A 17,500-nucleotide genomic window follows, 5' to 3' on the forward strand; every position below is an offset into this window, starting at 1 on the left:
GTTTAGTTATTTCGCTCTGGAACTGTAATAGAATGTGCCTGGGCACTCTGATTGGCAGACAGCGGAATAGGTATGTGAGACGAGGCAAAAAGGACATCTTTAATGCTGCTATCCGCCCTAACCACGAAACTTGCGAGAGGTTCCAGCTCTTGCCGAGGGAGCGAAGCTCCGATAGCAAAGGGAGGTAGTTGTCCCTGATAATCCGGGGAAAATCATTGGATAATTTGACTCCTAAGTGGGTCACTGAAGTGTCCGACCATCTAAAAGGATATTTGAGTTTTAGAGGGGCCATAGACGAGCTCTGGAAGCCTTGGGTGTAAATCTCAGTTTTGGGAATGTTTAGTTTGTAGTGAGAATGGGCACTGAATTCCTTGACTATAAGTAAGAGTCTAGGGAGGGTGGACGCGGGATCTGAAGAGAAAAGGGTGATATCGTCCGCAAATAAAGCTATATTGTGCTTGGTGCCACAAAGGGTAATCCCACTCATGTGTGGGTCGCGTCTAATTTGTTCTGCCAATGGCTCTATGGCCAGCGCGAAAAGTAGGGGTGACAGGGGGCAACCCTGTCTAGTCCCATTGGAGATTTGAAAAGGGGGGGTTTGGAAACCTAGTCCCTTAACTGAAGCGGAAGGAGTAGAGTATAGGGCTTTAATTGCTCCCATGAGGGAACTCGGGAATTGAAAGGCATCAAGTACTTCCCACAGAAACCGCCATCTCACCCGATCAAAGACCTTTTCTGCGTCTAGTGATATAATCGCCATAGGTTTATTAAGGCTAGACGACAGGGACATCACATTCAAGAGTCTTCTAGTATTATCTGGACCCTCTCTTTTGGGAATAAATCCAACTTGGTCTGGATTGATTAAGTAGGGGAGGAGGTTGGCAATACGGTTAGCTAGAATTTTGGAGAAGAACTTAATATCAGTATTGATTAGTGAGATTGGCCTATAGCTGGCACAAAAAGAGGGGTCTTTATTAGGTTTCAGTATAGTCACAATAGTGGCTTCAAGGAATTCACTCCTAAATTTGCCTTCATCTCTAGCTAAATTGCAAAGTCTAAGAAGCAGGGGGGAGAGCTCTTGGATGTAAGTTTTATAAAAATGCACTGGGAAGCCATCTGGACCAGGTGATTTAAATGATTTAGAGTTCTTAATAACCAGTTGTACTTCCCTAAGGGTGAATGGCGAATTTAAGGTGTCTTTTTGATCGGGTGAGAGGGACGGTAGGTTTAGTGCTTTTAGGTACTCACGAATGGAGTCTTCTGAGGTTACTGGGGGGTTCTCAGTTTTTTCTATGTTATAGAGGCTGGAGTAAAACTCAGCAAAAGCCTCCCCAATTTGTGAGGGGATTTTAAGGAGGGAACCTCCTTTAACGATGCCATGAATACGTGCGATACTAGTTCTGCTTCTAAGTTTATTGGCTAAGAGAGTATCCGCCTTATTGCCCTTATAGAAGTATAGTTGCTTCAGTTTAGTTAAGTTGTCCTGGGTTCTCCGAAGCTCTAGTTGAGATATGTGGTTTTTAATGTTGGTGATTTGGGTCGTTACGGAGTTAGTAGGCTTTACTCTATTTAGGGCCTCTAATTCTCTAAGTTTAATGTGAGACTGAGACAGTGAGAGTCCCGCTTGCTTTCGTAGTTTAGCCTGTTCAGAGATCATTAAGCCTCTTATGGTCGCTTTAGTAGCTCCCCAGAGGGTGTCATCACCCACTTGTGCCCGGTCATTAATTTCTAGAAAGTGTCTGATTTCTGTGCGTAATTTTTCTCTAAGGGGGATATCTTGCAAAAGGTTGTGGGGCATGCGCCAGGAGGGTCTGGAGCGAGTGGTATTTGAAGATATAAGGTCGACGGTAACACAGTCGTGATCAGACCAAGGGCAAATATGGATGGCCGTGTTAGTTACTAGGTCAAGGGAGTCTGCCGTAGAGAATATGTAGTCAAGTCTGGCGTATTGTCGGTGTGGCAGTGAGTAGTGGGTGTAGTCTCTGTCCTGAGTGTGGAAAGCCCTCCAAATGTCGAAGAACCCTGAGCCTGTCATAAGTGTGCGGAATTTCGCAGAAAGTCTTTCTGTAGGGGGAGGAGTCCTAGCTAAGTCAGAGGATTTTCTATCTAGTTTCGGTTCCCAAGTCATGTTGAAGTCGCCCGAGATAATGACCCTACCTTGTTTGTGCTGAGAGATGACATGGAGGATATGTTTGAGGCACTTAGGTTGATGAATGTTGGGTAGGTAGACTGAGACAAGTGTGTAGAGCACGTGGTTAATATTACAGATTAGAATAATATATCTGGCCTGTGGGTCTCTGATGGTCATGACTGGTTCAAAAGCTAGTCTCTTATGCAAGAGGATTGCAGTGCCCCTGGCTTTTTTGGTAAAGGGAGCATGTTCAATGTGCGTGTAATCCCTAGAGGAGAGTCTGATCGGTTCATCGTTTAACCAATGCGTCTCTTGGAGGAATACTATGTCAGGGTTGTGGTGCCTCAACGAGCGCAAAAGGAGACTTCTCTTAAAGGGAGTATTAAGTCCTCTAACGTTGTGGGTTAGAAACCTCAAAGGAGAGGAAGTCATGTCTAGTAGTGATTGAGAGTTGGGACCGGGAAGTCGTAGTACCTAGGTCTGGAAGACAAAATGGGGAGAATAGAGAGGAGGGGGAAAGGTAGGTAGGAAAGGATGGCACTTAGCAGTGCCTCTGGTGTGGTGGAAGTAGTCCACCTCAAGAGAGCCCTAGTGTGGGCTTCAATTGGGGGGCTGAATGAACAGCTCCGGAGCTAGCTCAGTGTAGCAGAAGCGTCAGCCCCGCTCCAGGGACGTATTTATCAAAACATAAAGTGCTTAAATCGAAGTAATTACAAAACAGCAGGTAACAAAACTTATCATAACTTATTAAATATAACTTATTCTAAAGGTGAACATTGTGACGGCTTATAGAATCTCACAGGGGTCCTGCCTGCCTCAGAATGCAGGCTAGTCAGTAGAAACCATCAGGGGAGACCTAATAGCCAACTTATTTATAAACTAGATCAAGTAACTTCAGAAGGAGCCTATTCAGCATGCTCAGAGAGTCCTTGAGAAACTTGCAGATGTTGAGTCTTGGGTCTTTTTACTCTCTGTTATTTTATTGACCATTCAGGAGCTGAAGCTTTCAGGGTAGATTGAGGTTGAGCCCGTACATTTTGGGGGTCGACTAATAAACCCCATGAGGTCAGCAGAGTCGCACCCTGCGAGGGTGTGGTAATGGTTATGGACTGGTTGTCTTTGGTAACTATGAGTCTGGTTGGGAACCCCCATCGATAATGGTAGTTAGCCCTACGCAGAGCAGTGGTCACCGACTGGAAGTGTCGGCGCTGTTGGAGGGTGTGTGCTGAAAGGTCAGGTAATATTTGTACTCCCTCGAACCTTCCACTTAAGTTTGGTTTACGATAAGCAGCTTGAAGGAGGCGATCTTTATATAGGTAGCTATGGAAGCACACCACAATGTCCCTCGGCTTGTCAGAACTCACCGACCTGGGGCGCAGAGCCCTATGCGCTCTCTCCATTGTGCCAGACAGTCCTTCAGGGGTGCCTATCAGCTCTTTGAAGAGGTCTTGGAGGTAACCTTGGATATCTGCTGGAGCTACCGTTTCTGGGACTCCTCTGAATCTAATATTACTGCGCCTCGATCTGTCCTCCATATCAGCCAGTTTAGATTCTAATTGTGAGATCTGCTCAGCCAGGTTTTCAGCATAGGCCAGGATATTGGATTGGTCCACAGCTTGATCATCTTGCTTGCGCTCCAGCGCATCAACCCTGTCACCAATTTCTGAGATTTCCTTTTTGAGTTCAGCTGAGCTGCGTTGGATTTCTTGGGTGATGGACTTAGTCTGGATGGCCAGAAGTTTCTTGAGCGATGATTCTGTAATGTAATGTTGGGAGGAAGATGCTGAGTGTTGGCTAGATTGAGATTCTTCATCTTGGGACTCCGGTTCACTCATTTCACCTCCTGGTTGGGATGGGGGTTCCTTAGAAACGTGGGCAAAATGGTCAAAGACTGTCTTCCTGGGTTTGGGGTTAGACTTTGAATGCTTCTTTATCATGTGAGGCATCTTATAGGTTAATGGTTAGATCCCTGGAAGGCAAAGTAGTGAATCTCTGGAGGCTCAAGAGCAATATCCTGCTGTTTTGAAAGAAATTCAAGGGTTATACATACTAAAATCAAGCACGTAGTTTACATAATACCTATCACATTGTTGGAGCGGGGCTGATTTACATATCAAGAGGAGAAATTACATGAGTGTACAGTTTTGTTACCACCACGCTAGTCCCTCACCTCGGGGAGCAGGGGGATACGACCCGAAGGAAGGGAAAAGGGAGTTGGAGGTGACCCACCCGGACAAGCCGGGCGGGAGCGGGGAGGTGAGGGGTTAGTCAGTAGGGTATAGAAATCAGTCAATATACTACAGGTGAATTGTTAGTTCAGTGAGGGCAAGCCTGACTGTGTCAAAATATGAGGTGAGAGAGTGAGAGTATTACACAGACGGACTTATAAACCTAGATTACCCGGAGTAGTGGCCCCTGTCAGCTGGTGCTCAGAATAAGAAGCTAAGTTTGCTTCCTAAGATAGTAAATAATTCAGGTAAGTGCAATAAGCAGACAGGAGCAACTGGGGTTCAGGCAAAATGGAATCACAGAGTAAGTATGGGCGATATTATACAGCAGTCCCTGCAAAGGAAATGAAGCATACAGTTGCTTAATATACAGGCAAGATTTGTATTATGGACTGGACCTGCAGGAAAAAAGAGTTGTTAGACCAGCAATGAAATAACACACCACTCCACCTTGAGCCTAAGCCCAAAGACATATAAGCTGACGCAGCAGCAATAAGGTAACAGCATAGTAGTAAAGCCCGTTAGTATGGAATGTCAGGCTGTGCAGTGCAGGGCCAGAGACATATGAAATAGCACAGCAGCAATATTTGTTAACAGTCTAATGCATATACACAAGCTAATATGGGCTGCAGAAGTGTGTTACACAGATGATGTGCCAGCCTGCTGTACGCAGCTGGGAAAGTGCTGGGTTCCTTAACTATCTAAGGAGAGTCTTGGGGTGTTCTGCTTTAGGCTGGCCCAACTTTGAAAAAGCAGTTTAAGTCTAAGTTCAAACAAGCAGCACAGAGCCCCAGTAAAAGTAGCGTGAGAAGGCAGGGGATGTCTTGTCAGGGCCTGTTGAATGGGTCTTAATAAACAATGGGGATGCGCTTTTAAGAGACTGCTGTTAACTTGGTGGGATTATTCCTATCAAGAGCGTATCTAGGGCCTGGCAGTGTGACCTCCTCTAGTACAAGATTAGGCTGCACATCCACAATGTTCAAGGGGGGGGTAACAGCGGTTCAAGCCCCCTCTAGAAAAGTCTCTCCCCAAGATGGGCAATGTAACTCTAAGTGAGGAGGCCCCCCAACACCTGGCCAACAGTATAGGGAATATGTAAAGGAACAGTCTCACCAATTCACGGAGTGCGGCTGGGCGGCAAATCCTCTGCTGATGGTGGGGGGATCGAGGAGTCAAACAGGCGCTGGTATCTGTTTCAAATCTAGGCCCAAGATGGCCGCCGTTCGCGCCCTCCTGTGCTGCACGAACAAGGAGGCCTAACCGCCACTGCCTTGAGGGGCGAAACTGATCCTCCGGCGCCTCTAAAGCTTCGTCTCCCCTGGGCACCGCACCGGGACAGCTCTCGCTACTTGCCTCTGCAACCTCCACAGCCTCCAGAACAGGCCACCCGGGCTCCCACGTGCGCTGGCCCCCGAAGCTCCTCAAACAAACAGGTACAGAGCGTCCGGTGACCAGGAGACCCCACACAGCTGACAAGTGCTCCGGAGCGGATCCCCGGCCCTCCGGAGCAAATCAGTAGGCAGGGCTGAGGGTAAGACAAGGGTATCCGGAGCAGGTTGCTTCTTGTGTCCAAGAAACCAGGCGGTCAGGGTCTGTAATCAAACAGGCTCGATGTAGGGCAGTTGACCTTGCTTAATCCTCTGAATAAGGTGGTAATTAGCCCTCCGGAGCGGAGCCCCGACCCTCCGGAGAGCAGGTCTCTTCACTGTCCCCCTCAGGAGCACCGTTAGTTAGAGAGGTAATAGTATGCTCGGACTGTAAATGAGTAAAACGTCCCACCTATAATGTCAGTCCTGTCCGGAGTACTTAGGGTGAGCAGGATAAGTACCAGGGGCACACAAAAAGCAAAAATTCCGTACTTTAACCCACTAAATGTCAGGGTTTTATAAGTCTGCAGGAGAGAGCTTCAGGCAGACACGTCTTCACTCTCCAGCGGCTAGCTCCGCCCCCTTAGGTTTTATTTTTATTCCACAGGTAAGTTTGTATTTATTTTTTAATTGGTAGTTAGTTAATAATTGTAACTTTAATTTAGGTCTATTTTAATTATGTTAAAGTTAGGGGGTGTTAGGATTAGGCTTACGTTAGGGTTACGTTAGGGTAAGGGGTTAATAGTTTAATTTAGGTTGTTGCGATGTGGGGGCCGGCGGTTTAGGGGTTAATAGGTTAAGTTAGTGTATGGCGGTTAAGGGCTATGTTAAGTTAAATCTTTTTTCGGATCCTTTAGTTTTTTCTGATCCATTATTTATTCATATGCATTATTCTATTCTAAATCTCAGAATAGAATAATGCATATGAATAAATAATGGATCAGAAAAAAACGAACGGATCCGAAAAACATAAATTATGCTTACCTGATCATTTAATTTCCTTCTGTATAAGGAGAGTCCATGGCTTCATTCCTAACTGTTGGGAAATACTGAACCTGGCAACCAGGAGGAAGCAAAGACACCCCAGCCAAAGGCTTAAATACCTCTCCCACTTCCCCTATCCCACAATCATTCTGCCGAGGTAACAAGGAACAGTAGGAGAAATATCAGGGTATAAAAGGTGCCAGAAGAAAACACAAAATTTAGGGGTCCACCCATCGGAGAAACATGGGCGGGAGCCGTGGACTCTCCTTATACAGAAGGAAATGAAATTATCTGGTAAGCATAATTTATGTTTTCCTTCTTAATATAAGGAGAATGGAAGGATAAAGAACAGTCAGACAGAACATAAGACTAGTACATCTTCAAAGTAAACAGTAAAAATTGCGAGTATCAATTCCAGAGAAGAAGGTTCCCGAAGGAAACATCACACAAGAACTTGAGCTTTAGACCAAATAAAAATCATCCTCACCGGATTAAAAATAAAAGATAAGGCAACCCGTAGGTTATCGCCCAGGAAGAACGGTCAGACCTGCAGGACCAGCGCAACAGGGGTCCGAGACTTCCAAGCTCAGAACTGGAAAAGGATACACAAATAACAAAACTATAAGAAAATTACTTTATCCCCTTATGTCTATGCAAGCAAGCCAGTCGAAGATTAAGACTGAGAATCCCCAGACCCATTAAGAGTGGGATCCTCCAGCAACGCCAAAAATGTGCCTCAGTAGAACACGAAGGTGCGCCAGTATATAACAAAAGGCACAACATACCTCCGCCAGCACAAAAGAAAACACCGGCCCCGAAGGTTGACCTCCTGAGGTGTCAGGGACAGTCACTCCCCTGGAGGGCTGAACTGGACCAGGTGATCCCACGCCTGACGAGTCCCGGTTAACGGAACATGGACAATATCGTAAGCACACTCCCGGGAGGTGCAGATGCGCCAGCGCCAAAGATATGGCCATGCGGAACCATGTCGCAACCTCCGGTGGGAACAGGCCACACATCATAGAAGGATAAGTAGAGTTTGGGTTACCTGCATGCGTAGTAAGAGTTGGTGGTAGGGAACTCGCCTCGTGGGAAATAGAATCCCCAGAGGCGGATGGCTCAGTGGGCACCTGATTCCCCGATTCTGAGGAACAGAGCACTCTAAAACAGCATTCGGAACATAACTGATGGGCGTGTATCACCCGGGCCAATTCATATTCTTTGCAAGAAGTAGAGTCTGAATCAGAGACATCCTGATTTTTTGGAGACGAATACTCCATAAATAGAATATTGAATTAAAAAATGGACCAATAAGAAAAATCTAAACGGCACCTTATACCCTCAATGGCTGGGGCACTCACCACCTCCAGGGAACCAGACACCAGCGGACCAGAATTTCTCCGTCGCTACACGGTCAGGAATGCAGAAATGGAGAGCCAAAATGTGTCCACACCCAGTCACAAGGTAAACCGTGCAGTCCATGAAAAAGTGCGCCCGACCGTAAAGGCCGCGTCACTAGACATAGGCCGTTATGTTCCAAAATAGCCATGAGCCGAAGCAACACTACACAGTAGTAGACAGAATAACAAACATGATTATAAACCCCCCTGTTCAATAATCCCCCTCAGGAGATATTAACCCTTGATTTCGAGATACAGTAAGGAGCCTCACTGAGACCCTATGTTAAAGTTATCCGCGAAAGGTTGTAGCCCCTCACTGATAAACAGTTGTAATTACAATACATCTATGATGAAAGTAAAATGAAACAATCTTACCGGAATCTACGCCGTGGAACAGGAACACAGCCCTTCAAGTGTGACAGATGGTAGCGTTGCTTCTGCCATGGACTTGAGAGAAAAAAGCAAGCAGCGAAACTCGTCAACGTTGATTGCTGGTGGAGCTGTTAACATGAGTCGGGATGGTTTCGCAGAAAGACTCTCCCTGCATCTCCGGACTCTAACTTTCATCCAGGCTCTCACTGAAAGGCTGACAGGACTACTCCAGTCCTATTCCAAAAAGAGTACTACCCTCCATAAGAGACTATCAAAACTTCTGACACTTCTCTGCCAACCTCCTGGGACTAAAGGCAAAGAATGACTGGGGGATGGGGGAAGTGGGAGGGGTATTTAAGCCTTTGGCTGGGGTGTCATTGCCACCTCCTGGTGGCCAGGTTCTGAATTCCCAAAAGTAATGAATGCAGCTGTGGACTCTTTCCGTTTATGAAGAAAAAGGCACCTATACCTATATATATTGATAGATAGATATACATTAGATATATAATAGCCCAACGCTGACTATCCAGTATTTTCAAGGAATGGCAACTGTATTTCCATGCTTCATATTGATTGATTGGCAAACACTAATCTATTTTTTTTCTACTACTAAATGAATATGTGTTACATAAATTGCCACACATACAAATACATACGAGTGTTAGCAATATTTTGGATAGAGTTTAATTCATCAGTTGTAATGAAGACAAACTTTAACTTACTTTTTAATGTAGAGCTGAAACTCAAATACCCCGTGCTCTGGTCGCCCACTTTAAAATTATTATTTTTTATTTGAATTGTTGAATATATTTTTTTTATTTGAATTGTTCTTAAATTGGCACTCTAGCCACACCAAAAAAACAAAAACAAAAAAAAACCTGTGTGAGTGCCGTATGGCTATAGCACTGATTGGTGAACAGTTCAAACCGTTAGCTCACAAAAAAATGACTTTTGAAATGGACGAGCAGAGCACAGGGTATTAGAATTTCAGCGCTACATTAAAAAGTTATATCGCATCTTCATTACAACTAATAAACTCCATCTAAAGCTATCGCTAACATTCCAGATCTGTTGATACAAAGGAAAAAGTTTACCATCACTTTAATGTATATTTTTCCAAGATTACACATCATGTAATAAAAGTGATAAAAAAAACAACTCATTACTGCTTTGTTGAAACTTTGTTATGTTTTCACATTGTATAAGAAGAATATGGATGACAAACTAACTATTAATGCAAACAAATTGCACAGCTCTCATTTCACTGACCTTTGGATGACTGTATCCTTTGAAGAATGTTGCTTATTACTGTCTTTTTCTCTCTAACGGTTGTTGTCAGATATTCATGGTTTAATAGTTCAAGAAAAAGGCGCAGTTCCGCGATGAGCTCCTCCATATCTGAAGCAAAAGCACGTTGGAGAAAATATTAACAAAATTCAAACAACAAATAAAATAAATCTATTTAGAAAAAATGAACCTACAGCACTGAATGTGAAAAAAATACAATCATAATAAACTCTGTTGGTTTTATGAGACAGTATAACTAAATACCATTACATGTATGGAGTCTTAAGGTAATTTGTATTGTGCAGTTTCAGCTTGAGAAAGTTTCCTTAAAGGGACAGTCAACTTAAAAAAAAAATTAATGTTTCAAAAGATAGATAAACCCTTTATTACCCATTCCCCAGGATTGCACAGAAAACATGGTTATATTAATACACATTTTACCTTGTGTCTAAGCATCTTCTGACAGCCCCCTGATCACATGACTTTATATATAATCTATTGACTTGCATATAAGCCAATTATTGCTGTGTTGTGCACAACCCACAGGCGTGAGCACAATGTTATCTATATGGCTCAAACGAACTAGTACTCCCCTGTTGTGAAAAGCTAATAAAAAAAAAGAAATTTTACTTACAAATAGACAGAAATTTAGAGGTTTAAAGGTTATAAAGTATATTAACCCCTTAACGACCAACGACGTATGGGGTACGTCCTGCAAAAAAAATGCAGTTAATGACCAAGGACGTACCCCATACGTCGTTGGTCTTTGAAAGCAGTGGAAGCGATCCTGATAGCTTCCAGCTGCTTTCATGTTATTGCAGTGATGCCTCAATATTGAGGCATCCTGCAATAACTGTTTTTAGCCATCCGATGCAGAGAGAGCGACTCTGTGGCCCTCTCTGCATCGGCTATCGATGGCCGTTATCGTTGGTGGGTGGGAGCTCATCCAGGGAGGCGGGTGGTCAGTCATTGGTGGAGGAGGGGGGAGGGATCTTGTGCGGGTGCGTGCACGGGCGTGTGCACGTGAGATCTGTTTCAGCATCAATATGCTGTAGATCTGGAGGGTGGGAGAGAGGACTGGGGAGGGTGGGATTTGAAAATCAAAGCATCTGGGAGAGGGTGGGGGGTTGGATGTTGAGGGGGGGCAGCTACACTACAGAAATAAAGAACATATTTAATAAAATAAAAATAATTAAAATGCATTATTATTTTTCAAACTGGGTACTGGCAGACAGCTGCCAGTACCCAATATGCTGCACAATAAAGGCAGAGGGGGGGGGGGAGGGGGTTAAAGAGCTGTTTGGGGGGGGATCAGGGAGGTTGGGGGCTAAGGGGGGTCCTACACAGCAGACACATTTTTTTTTTTTTTTTTTTTTTAAACCTAAAAACCCCCAAAAAACTTTTATTTTAGTACTGGCAGACTTTCTGCCAGTACTTAAGATGGCGGGGACAATTGTCGGGTGGGGGAGGGAAGGGAGCTGTTTGGGAGGGATCAGGGGGTGGGATGTGTCAGGTGGGAGGCTGATCTCTACACTAAAGATAAAATTAACCCTGCAAGCTCCCTACAAGCTACCTAATTAACTCCTTCACTGCTAGACATAATATACGTGTCATGCGCAGCGGCATTTAGCGACCTTCTAACTACCAAAAAGCAACGCCAAAGCCATATATGTCTGCTATTTCTGAACAAAGGGGATCCCAGAGAAGCATTTACAACAATTTGTGCCATAATTGCACAAGCTGTTTATAAATAATTTCAGTGAGAAACCTAAAATTGTGAAATATTTAAAGTTTTTTTTAATTTGATCGCATTTGGCGGTGAAATGGTGGCATGAAATATACCAAAATGAGCCTAGATCAATACTTGGGGTTGTTTACTACACTACACTAAAGCTAAAATTAACCCTACAAGCTCCCTACATGCTCCCTAATTAACCCCTTCACTGCTGCGCATAATACACGTGTGGTGCGCAGTGGCATTTAGCGGCCTTCGAATTACCAAAAAGCAACGTAAAAGCCATATATGTCTGCTATTTCTGAACAAAGGGGATCCCAGAGAAGCATTTAAAACCATTTGTGCAATAATTGCACAAGCTGTTTGTAAATAATTTCAGTGAGAAACCTAAAGTTTGTGAAAAAATTTGTGAAAAAGTGAACATTTTTTTTTATTTGATCGCATTTGGCGGTGAAATGGTGGCATGAAATATACCAAAATGGGCCTAGATCAATACTTTGGGATGTCTTCTAAAAATATATATATACATGTCAAGGGATATTCAGGGATTCCTGAAAGATATCAGTGTCCCAATGTAACTAGCGCTAATTTTGAAAAAAAGTGGTTTGGAAATAGCAAAGTGCTACTTTTATTTAGTGCCCTATAACTTGCAAAAAAAGCAAAGAACATGTAAACATTGGGTATTTCTAAACTCAGGACAAAATTTAGAAACTATTTAGCATGGGTGTTTTTTGGTGGTTGTAGATGTGCAACAGATTTTGGGGGTCAAAGTTTGAAAAAATTGTTTTTTTTCCATTTTTTCCTCTTATTTTATAATTTTTTTAATAGTAAATTATAAGATATGATGAAAATAATGGTATCTTTAGAAAGTCCATTTAATGACGAGAAAAACGGTATATAATATGTGTGGGTACAGTAAATGAATAAGAGGAAAATTACAGCTAAACACAAACACAGCAGAAATGTAAAAATAGCCTTGGTCCCAAACGGTCAACAAATTGAAAAGTGCTCTGGTCACTAAGGGGTTAATATAACCATGTTGGTTGTGCAAAGCTAGGGAATGGTTAGTAAAGGCATTATCTATCTTTTAAATAATAACAATTTTGGTGTTGTCTGTCCCTTTAAATTAAAGGGACATTAAAGTCAAAATTAAACATAAACTGATTGGATAGATCAGGACATTCTAGAACAACTTTCCAATTTACTTCTAATTATTACGTTTGCATTGTTCCCTTGGTATCCTTTGGTAAAGAGTAGTCCTAGGTTATTAATGGAATTATACCATTAATTTAATCAGATAAAAATAAGTGTAATTAAATTAAATAATTTCATGGCAGACGACCCATACACGATAAACATATTGGTAAAATAATCAACTTCTCTTCATTCCTGCATAGACGCTTTAAAATAACTATAACTTTACTGCCATATTTTAGTGGGGGGGAGTGGGGTCTGCACTTGGTATAGTCCCAAGCTGTGACTGCAATGTGTTGTACAGTAAATACGTTAAAAGAAGGTTTAATTAATTACCTACAGTATACACATATGATGACCAAACTAATTTGCATTAAACAAATCCTCTTTGCCCACTGTACTGAAAGAAAGACCAGATGCAATGAGCAGCGTTAAACACAAATTTTGGTTACTATGGTTATGCAGTCATACGATATATGCATTATAGCCACATAGCTAGCATTACAAATGAAAAGACTATATAGACTGTAAATATGTTTTTTTTAAGTGTATTGAATTAAAGGGTACAAGCTGACAGTATAGAAGCATTTCAGTGGCACTGAAGCACAGTTCTTGTCCATTTGCACCAAGTAACATCCGAGTTAGCTGTGTTACGTGCACTGGGGACCTTGTAAAACTTGTAGTCTTGGATAAATATGACTGGATTCTCAGGTAACATTTTAAATACAACATATGACAGATAGGGCCAACGTAGTTTTACATCCCATGTAACAAGCGCCTCTTTTTAAACTGCCCGTTCTATCTAGGCTCTGGCATGCTTCCAGATTCATTGTTTGTAAATTCATGCCATCTGCTAAGAATATGGAAAGTCCTTGCCCCGCTAGCAACAAAGTGATTACAAATTAAAGCTGCAAATAATGTTTTTAAGACATTATATCCAATTTCCTAAATAATACAGATGCAATAATTTTCTCCAGGTGATGGAAAATCACAAGCATTGCTACAAAGCACAATGAAAAACATCTTTGAATCCACGCGTTAAAGGGATAAAAAAAGGTCAAAGTTGAAATGTGGATGGGTGCATTTCAATATGAAATAGAAGCATTTTTGCTATACACTCCCATTAGATAAACTGCTTTTATTACTGCTTTTCTGTCGCATACGCACATATCCTGTGAGGGCTCGTGCACCAGTATTCACCATGCATGCTCATAGAGATGGCTGTGGTGTGTATTGCTTCTGAAGATGTCATTTGTGTCATACAAGCCAATGCTGACTCTTCTGAGCAGGCATGGTATTTGAATACTGCTGGATGGGCCCTCACAGGATATGTGTGTATGCTGTTAAAAAACAGTAATTACCTTTATGGAATTATATTGCAAAAATGCTTCTATTTCAAATTAAAATAACTCTATGCACATTGCATTTATGTCCTTTCTATCCCTTTGAATACAACTGAAATATTAACATAAGCCAGCATTTCTATTGTTTAAATATAATCGAGAGCTTCATGATCTGTCCATAAGCAAAACTCAAATGAAAGAAAATATTTAGCAGCCCTTGTTCTATGCCCACTGTATTACAGTATCAAACAGTTCTCACTCATAAATATATTAGGTCGTATCTGTTATCGGATCCACTACTACAGGAGGGTCTCTCCCCTCCTGAGACCCTAACCAGCAGTCACACAATGCATACTTCCAAGCAAATCAACTGGGAACCTCCTAGGGTGACACAGGCATTTGTAATTCTCCTGAGTACATACAAAACACAGGAATGGACCGCACTCTCAGACCAGACAGAGTCCTGGGCTTAAACCATTTGGCGCCAAATGCAACCGACGCTCCTATGTTTTATTTTAAACATTGCTGTGTGCCTGCTAGTGAGTGCCAGGTTTTCTGTGTTTTGTGTTGAAAATTTGTGTAAGTTTCCCTATGGGCCTGACACCAAGGCAGCTCAGGGGTTAACTGCCTAGGTCGCTGGGAACTGTACAGCTGTCAGTGTTTAGGGCTGTAGAGTTTACAGTGACATAGGATGTGTACCCTGTCAGGTCTGAAAGTGTGATCCATTCCTTTGTTTATAACAGGGCTTCGACAAACCCGGGAGCCACTGGCTACTAGAATTTTAACCCTGGCTCCTAACTTTTTGAGTTATTATCCATAAATCTATATACAAATCCCACTGTCTGGCTCCTAAATATTCTTACTGGCTCCTAATTTTTAAACAGATTTGTCAAGCACAGGTTTATAATATATATATATATATATATATATATATATATATATATATATATATATATATATATATATATATATATATATATATATATACACACACACATATACACAGGTAGCCCTCAGTTTATGCCAGGGTTAGGTTCCAGAAGGAATGGTTGTAAATCGAAACCATTGTAAATTGAAACCCAGTTTATAATGTCAAAGGGAAGTCAGAGAGTTAGGTTCCAGGCTCCTCTCAAAATTGTCATAAGTAACACCTAATACATTATTTTTAAAGCTTTGAAATGAAGGCTTTAATTGCTAAACAAGTTTATAAACAGTATCAAATAAACACACAACACAGAATATATAATTAAACTAAGTTAAATGAACAAAAACATTTGCTAAAACAGCATTATAAACCTAATAAAAAAATCACACAACACAGACTTTACTTGCATTTTTCTGCAAACAGTTCCTTCTATGCATTCCAATCTGGACTGATTTATAGACAGGAAGATCTTGTTCCTATAAAAACTGCTCGATAGCTCATGTCTAACTAGCTACACTGATTCATTTCAGCCTGCATGTGTGTATCTTTGCTGCAACACAAGCGGACAGCTCCACCTACTGGCTATTTTAATCAATGCACTGCTTTCTCAATGATTTTCAATAGCAGTCACATGACTGAAAAAAAAGGTTGTTATTCTGAAACGGCGCAAATTGAACATATAGTGGTCACTTTTCCGGTACTTTGTCCATATATGAAGGCACTCTAAAAGATAAGGCAGGCTATATGGTCTAGAGATAAATGTGTGAATGCTGAAAAGATTAAAAAAAAAATTGCTGTGGTGAAATGTTGGCCTTGGCAAGATTAATTGAGGGATACACTGGCAAAAAAAAAACATTTTTATAACTGAGGTTCAGTACTTTGGAAACTTGATTTGTTTTCAAGCAATAGCTGCAATTATCAGGTTTCACTCTTTACCCACCTGATTTTACATTTATCTAGTCCCCTAAAAAAAGTATTACTGACTATAAGTAATTCATACTCAGGTATAAAATGTTTATTCATGTTGTTAATTGTTTTATTAAATAAAATAATATTGAAGATTTTATTTATTCATTTATTATTGGGATTTGTTTGTTTGTTTTGGGGGCGGAGGGGGGATTTGTTTTTGTTTTTATAAATAGAACTTTTACATAATGATATGGTATGGCTGATTTCCCCAGGATTAGCCCAAACAAAATATTAACTGTATAGTATGGTACAACCAAAGCCTATAACGTCTATACCCTAAAGGAGGAGTAAAATATACAAGAAAGAGAAAATAGAATGTGCAAAAACGCTAAAGTACCATTAGGAACAATAAAGGTATATTAAAATGATCTAATTAAAGTGAAGGTCAATTTTGATGAATTAGTGCCTGGTTTTTAACAATCCTGTTAAAACAAGGGCAATTTAATTCATCAAAATTGACATTTCACTCTTTTTCTTTAAAAGCTTACCTTTTCATTCTGGCAGCCGCTCCAGCAATTCCCACGGCCGTCGGAAGCCTCTGCAGACGGTCAGAAAGGACAAATCTGGCTTCCTCCAATCACGGCTCCCGCCCCCCCGGGGGAATCTTAGAAACGCTGTAATTGGAGGAGGCCGGATTCGAGACGGCTTGCGACGGGTGGAGGAAGTGCTGGATCGGCTGCCAGGATTAAAAAGGTAAGCTTTTGAAGAAAACGAGTGAAATGTCAATTTTGATGAATTATAGTGTCCTTGTTTTTAATAGGATTATTAAAAACCGGGCACTAATTAATCAAAATTAACCTTCACTTTAAAGTCTAATAAGACCTTCTAGATCTTGAAAAAGGCCGAAACACGTTGATAATTGGTTAGTCTGGTAAGCACATAATCCCATAGGGTAGGGGTTGACAAATTTGTTGAAAATGTAGGAGCCAGTAAGAATATTTAGGAGCCAAACAGTGGTATTTGTTAATAGATAAATGTTAGGAGCCAGTGGCTCCCTGGCTTCTGGGTTTGTCAAGCACTGTCATAGGGGATCTTACTGAATACTAACTGTATTACACTATTGGGAGTTTTTGTTATTTCACAGGTCCGAATACTGGCTAATTTATCAGGAACCTTTAAGGATAGACTGAATTTTATCATCTCTGCGTCTTTTGATGGATGCTCTGGATTAGCATTTTGGGATCTTACAGACTGTAATGACAAACACTTTTATTATGATCTGTATTCCCTTCAACATTTTTTGACTGTACAATAACACGTCATTTAAACTGACCTGCTAAACCCAACACAGTATGTCAACTCTGGCAAAGGATCACTCCAGATTATGATGTAGCAATTTCACATGCCTTAGTGGTTACGTCATTCCTTAAATACAGTACATGTCAGACTATGTAAAAGATTTGCATTATTGTATATATACAAGGCTAAAAGGAGAGCTGAATAAAAGTGCATACTGAGCTGTAAATGATCTAAACAAAGTATAAATTGTTGTGAGATAAACCCCCTCTTTACTGTAAATAAACCATTGTAAAATACATCTGCACATATACGTTTCTGCTGGAGCA

At 41.5% G+C, this 17,500-nt stretch overlaps 1 protein-coding gene across 2 annotated transcripts in view; it reads right to left on the minus strand.

Annotated features, from left to right (window-relative positions):
- AFAP1 (actin filament associated protein 1) overlaps window positions 1–17,500 on the minus strand; it is a 455,210-nt gene that overhangs the window by 257,512 nt on the left and 180,198 nt on the right. For both annotated transcript variants that reach the window (XM_053704166.1, XM_053704167.1), the window contains exon 2: window positions 9,752–9,880. In XM_053704166.1, coding sequence (XP_053560141.1) covers window positions 9,752–9,880 — 129 coding nt within the window. The remainder of the gene's footprint in view (window positions 1–9,751; window positions 9,881–17,500) is intronic.

This window comes from Bombina bombina, chromosome 2 (assembly GCF_027579735.1).
Source record: "Bombina bombina isolate aBomBom1 chromosome 2, aBomBom1.pri, whole genome shotgun sequence".
Classification (NCBI taxonomy): Eukaryota; Metazoa; Chordata; class Amphibia; order Anura; family Bombinatoridae; genus Bombina; species Bombina bombina.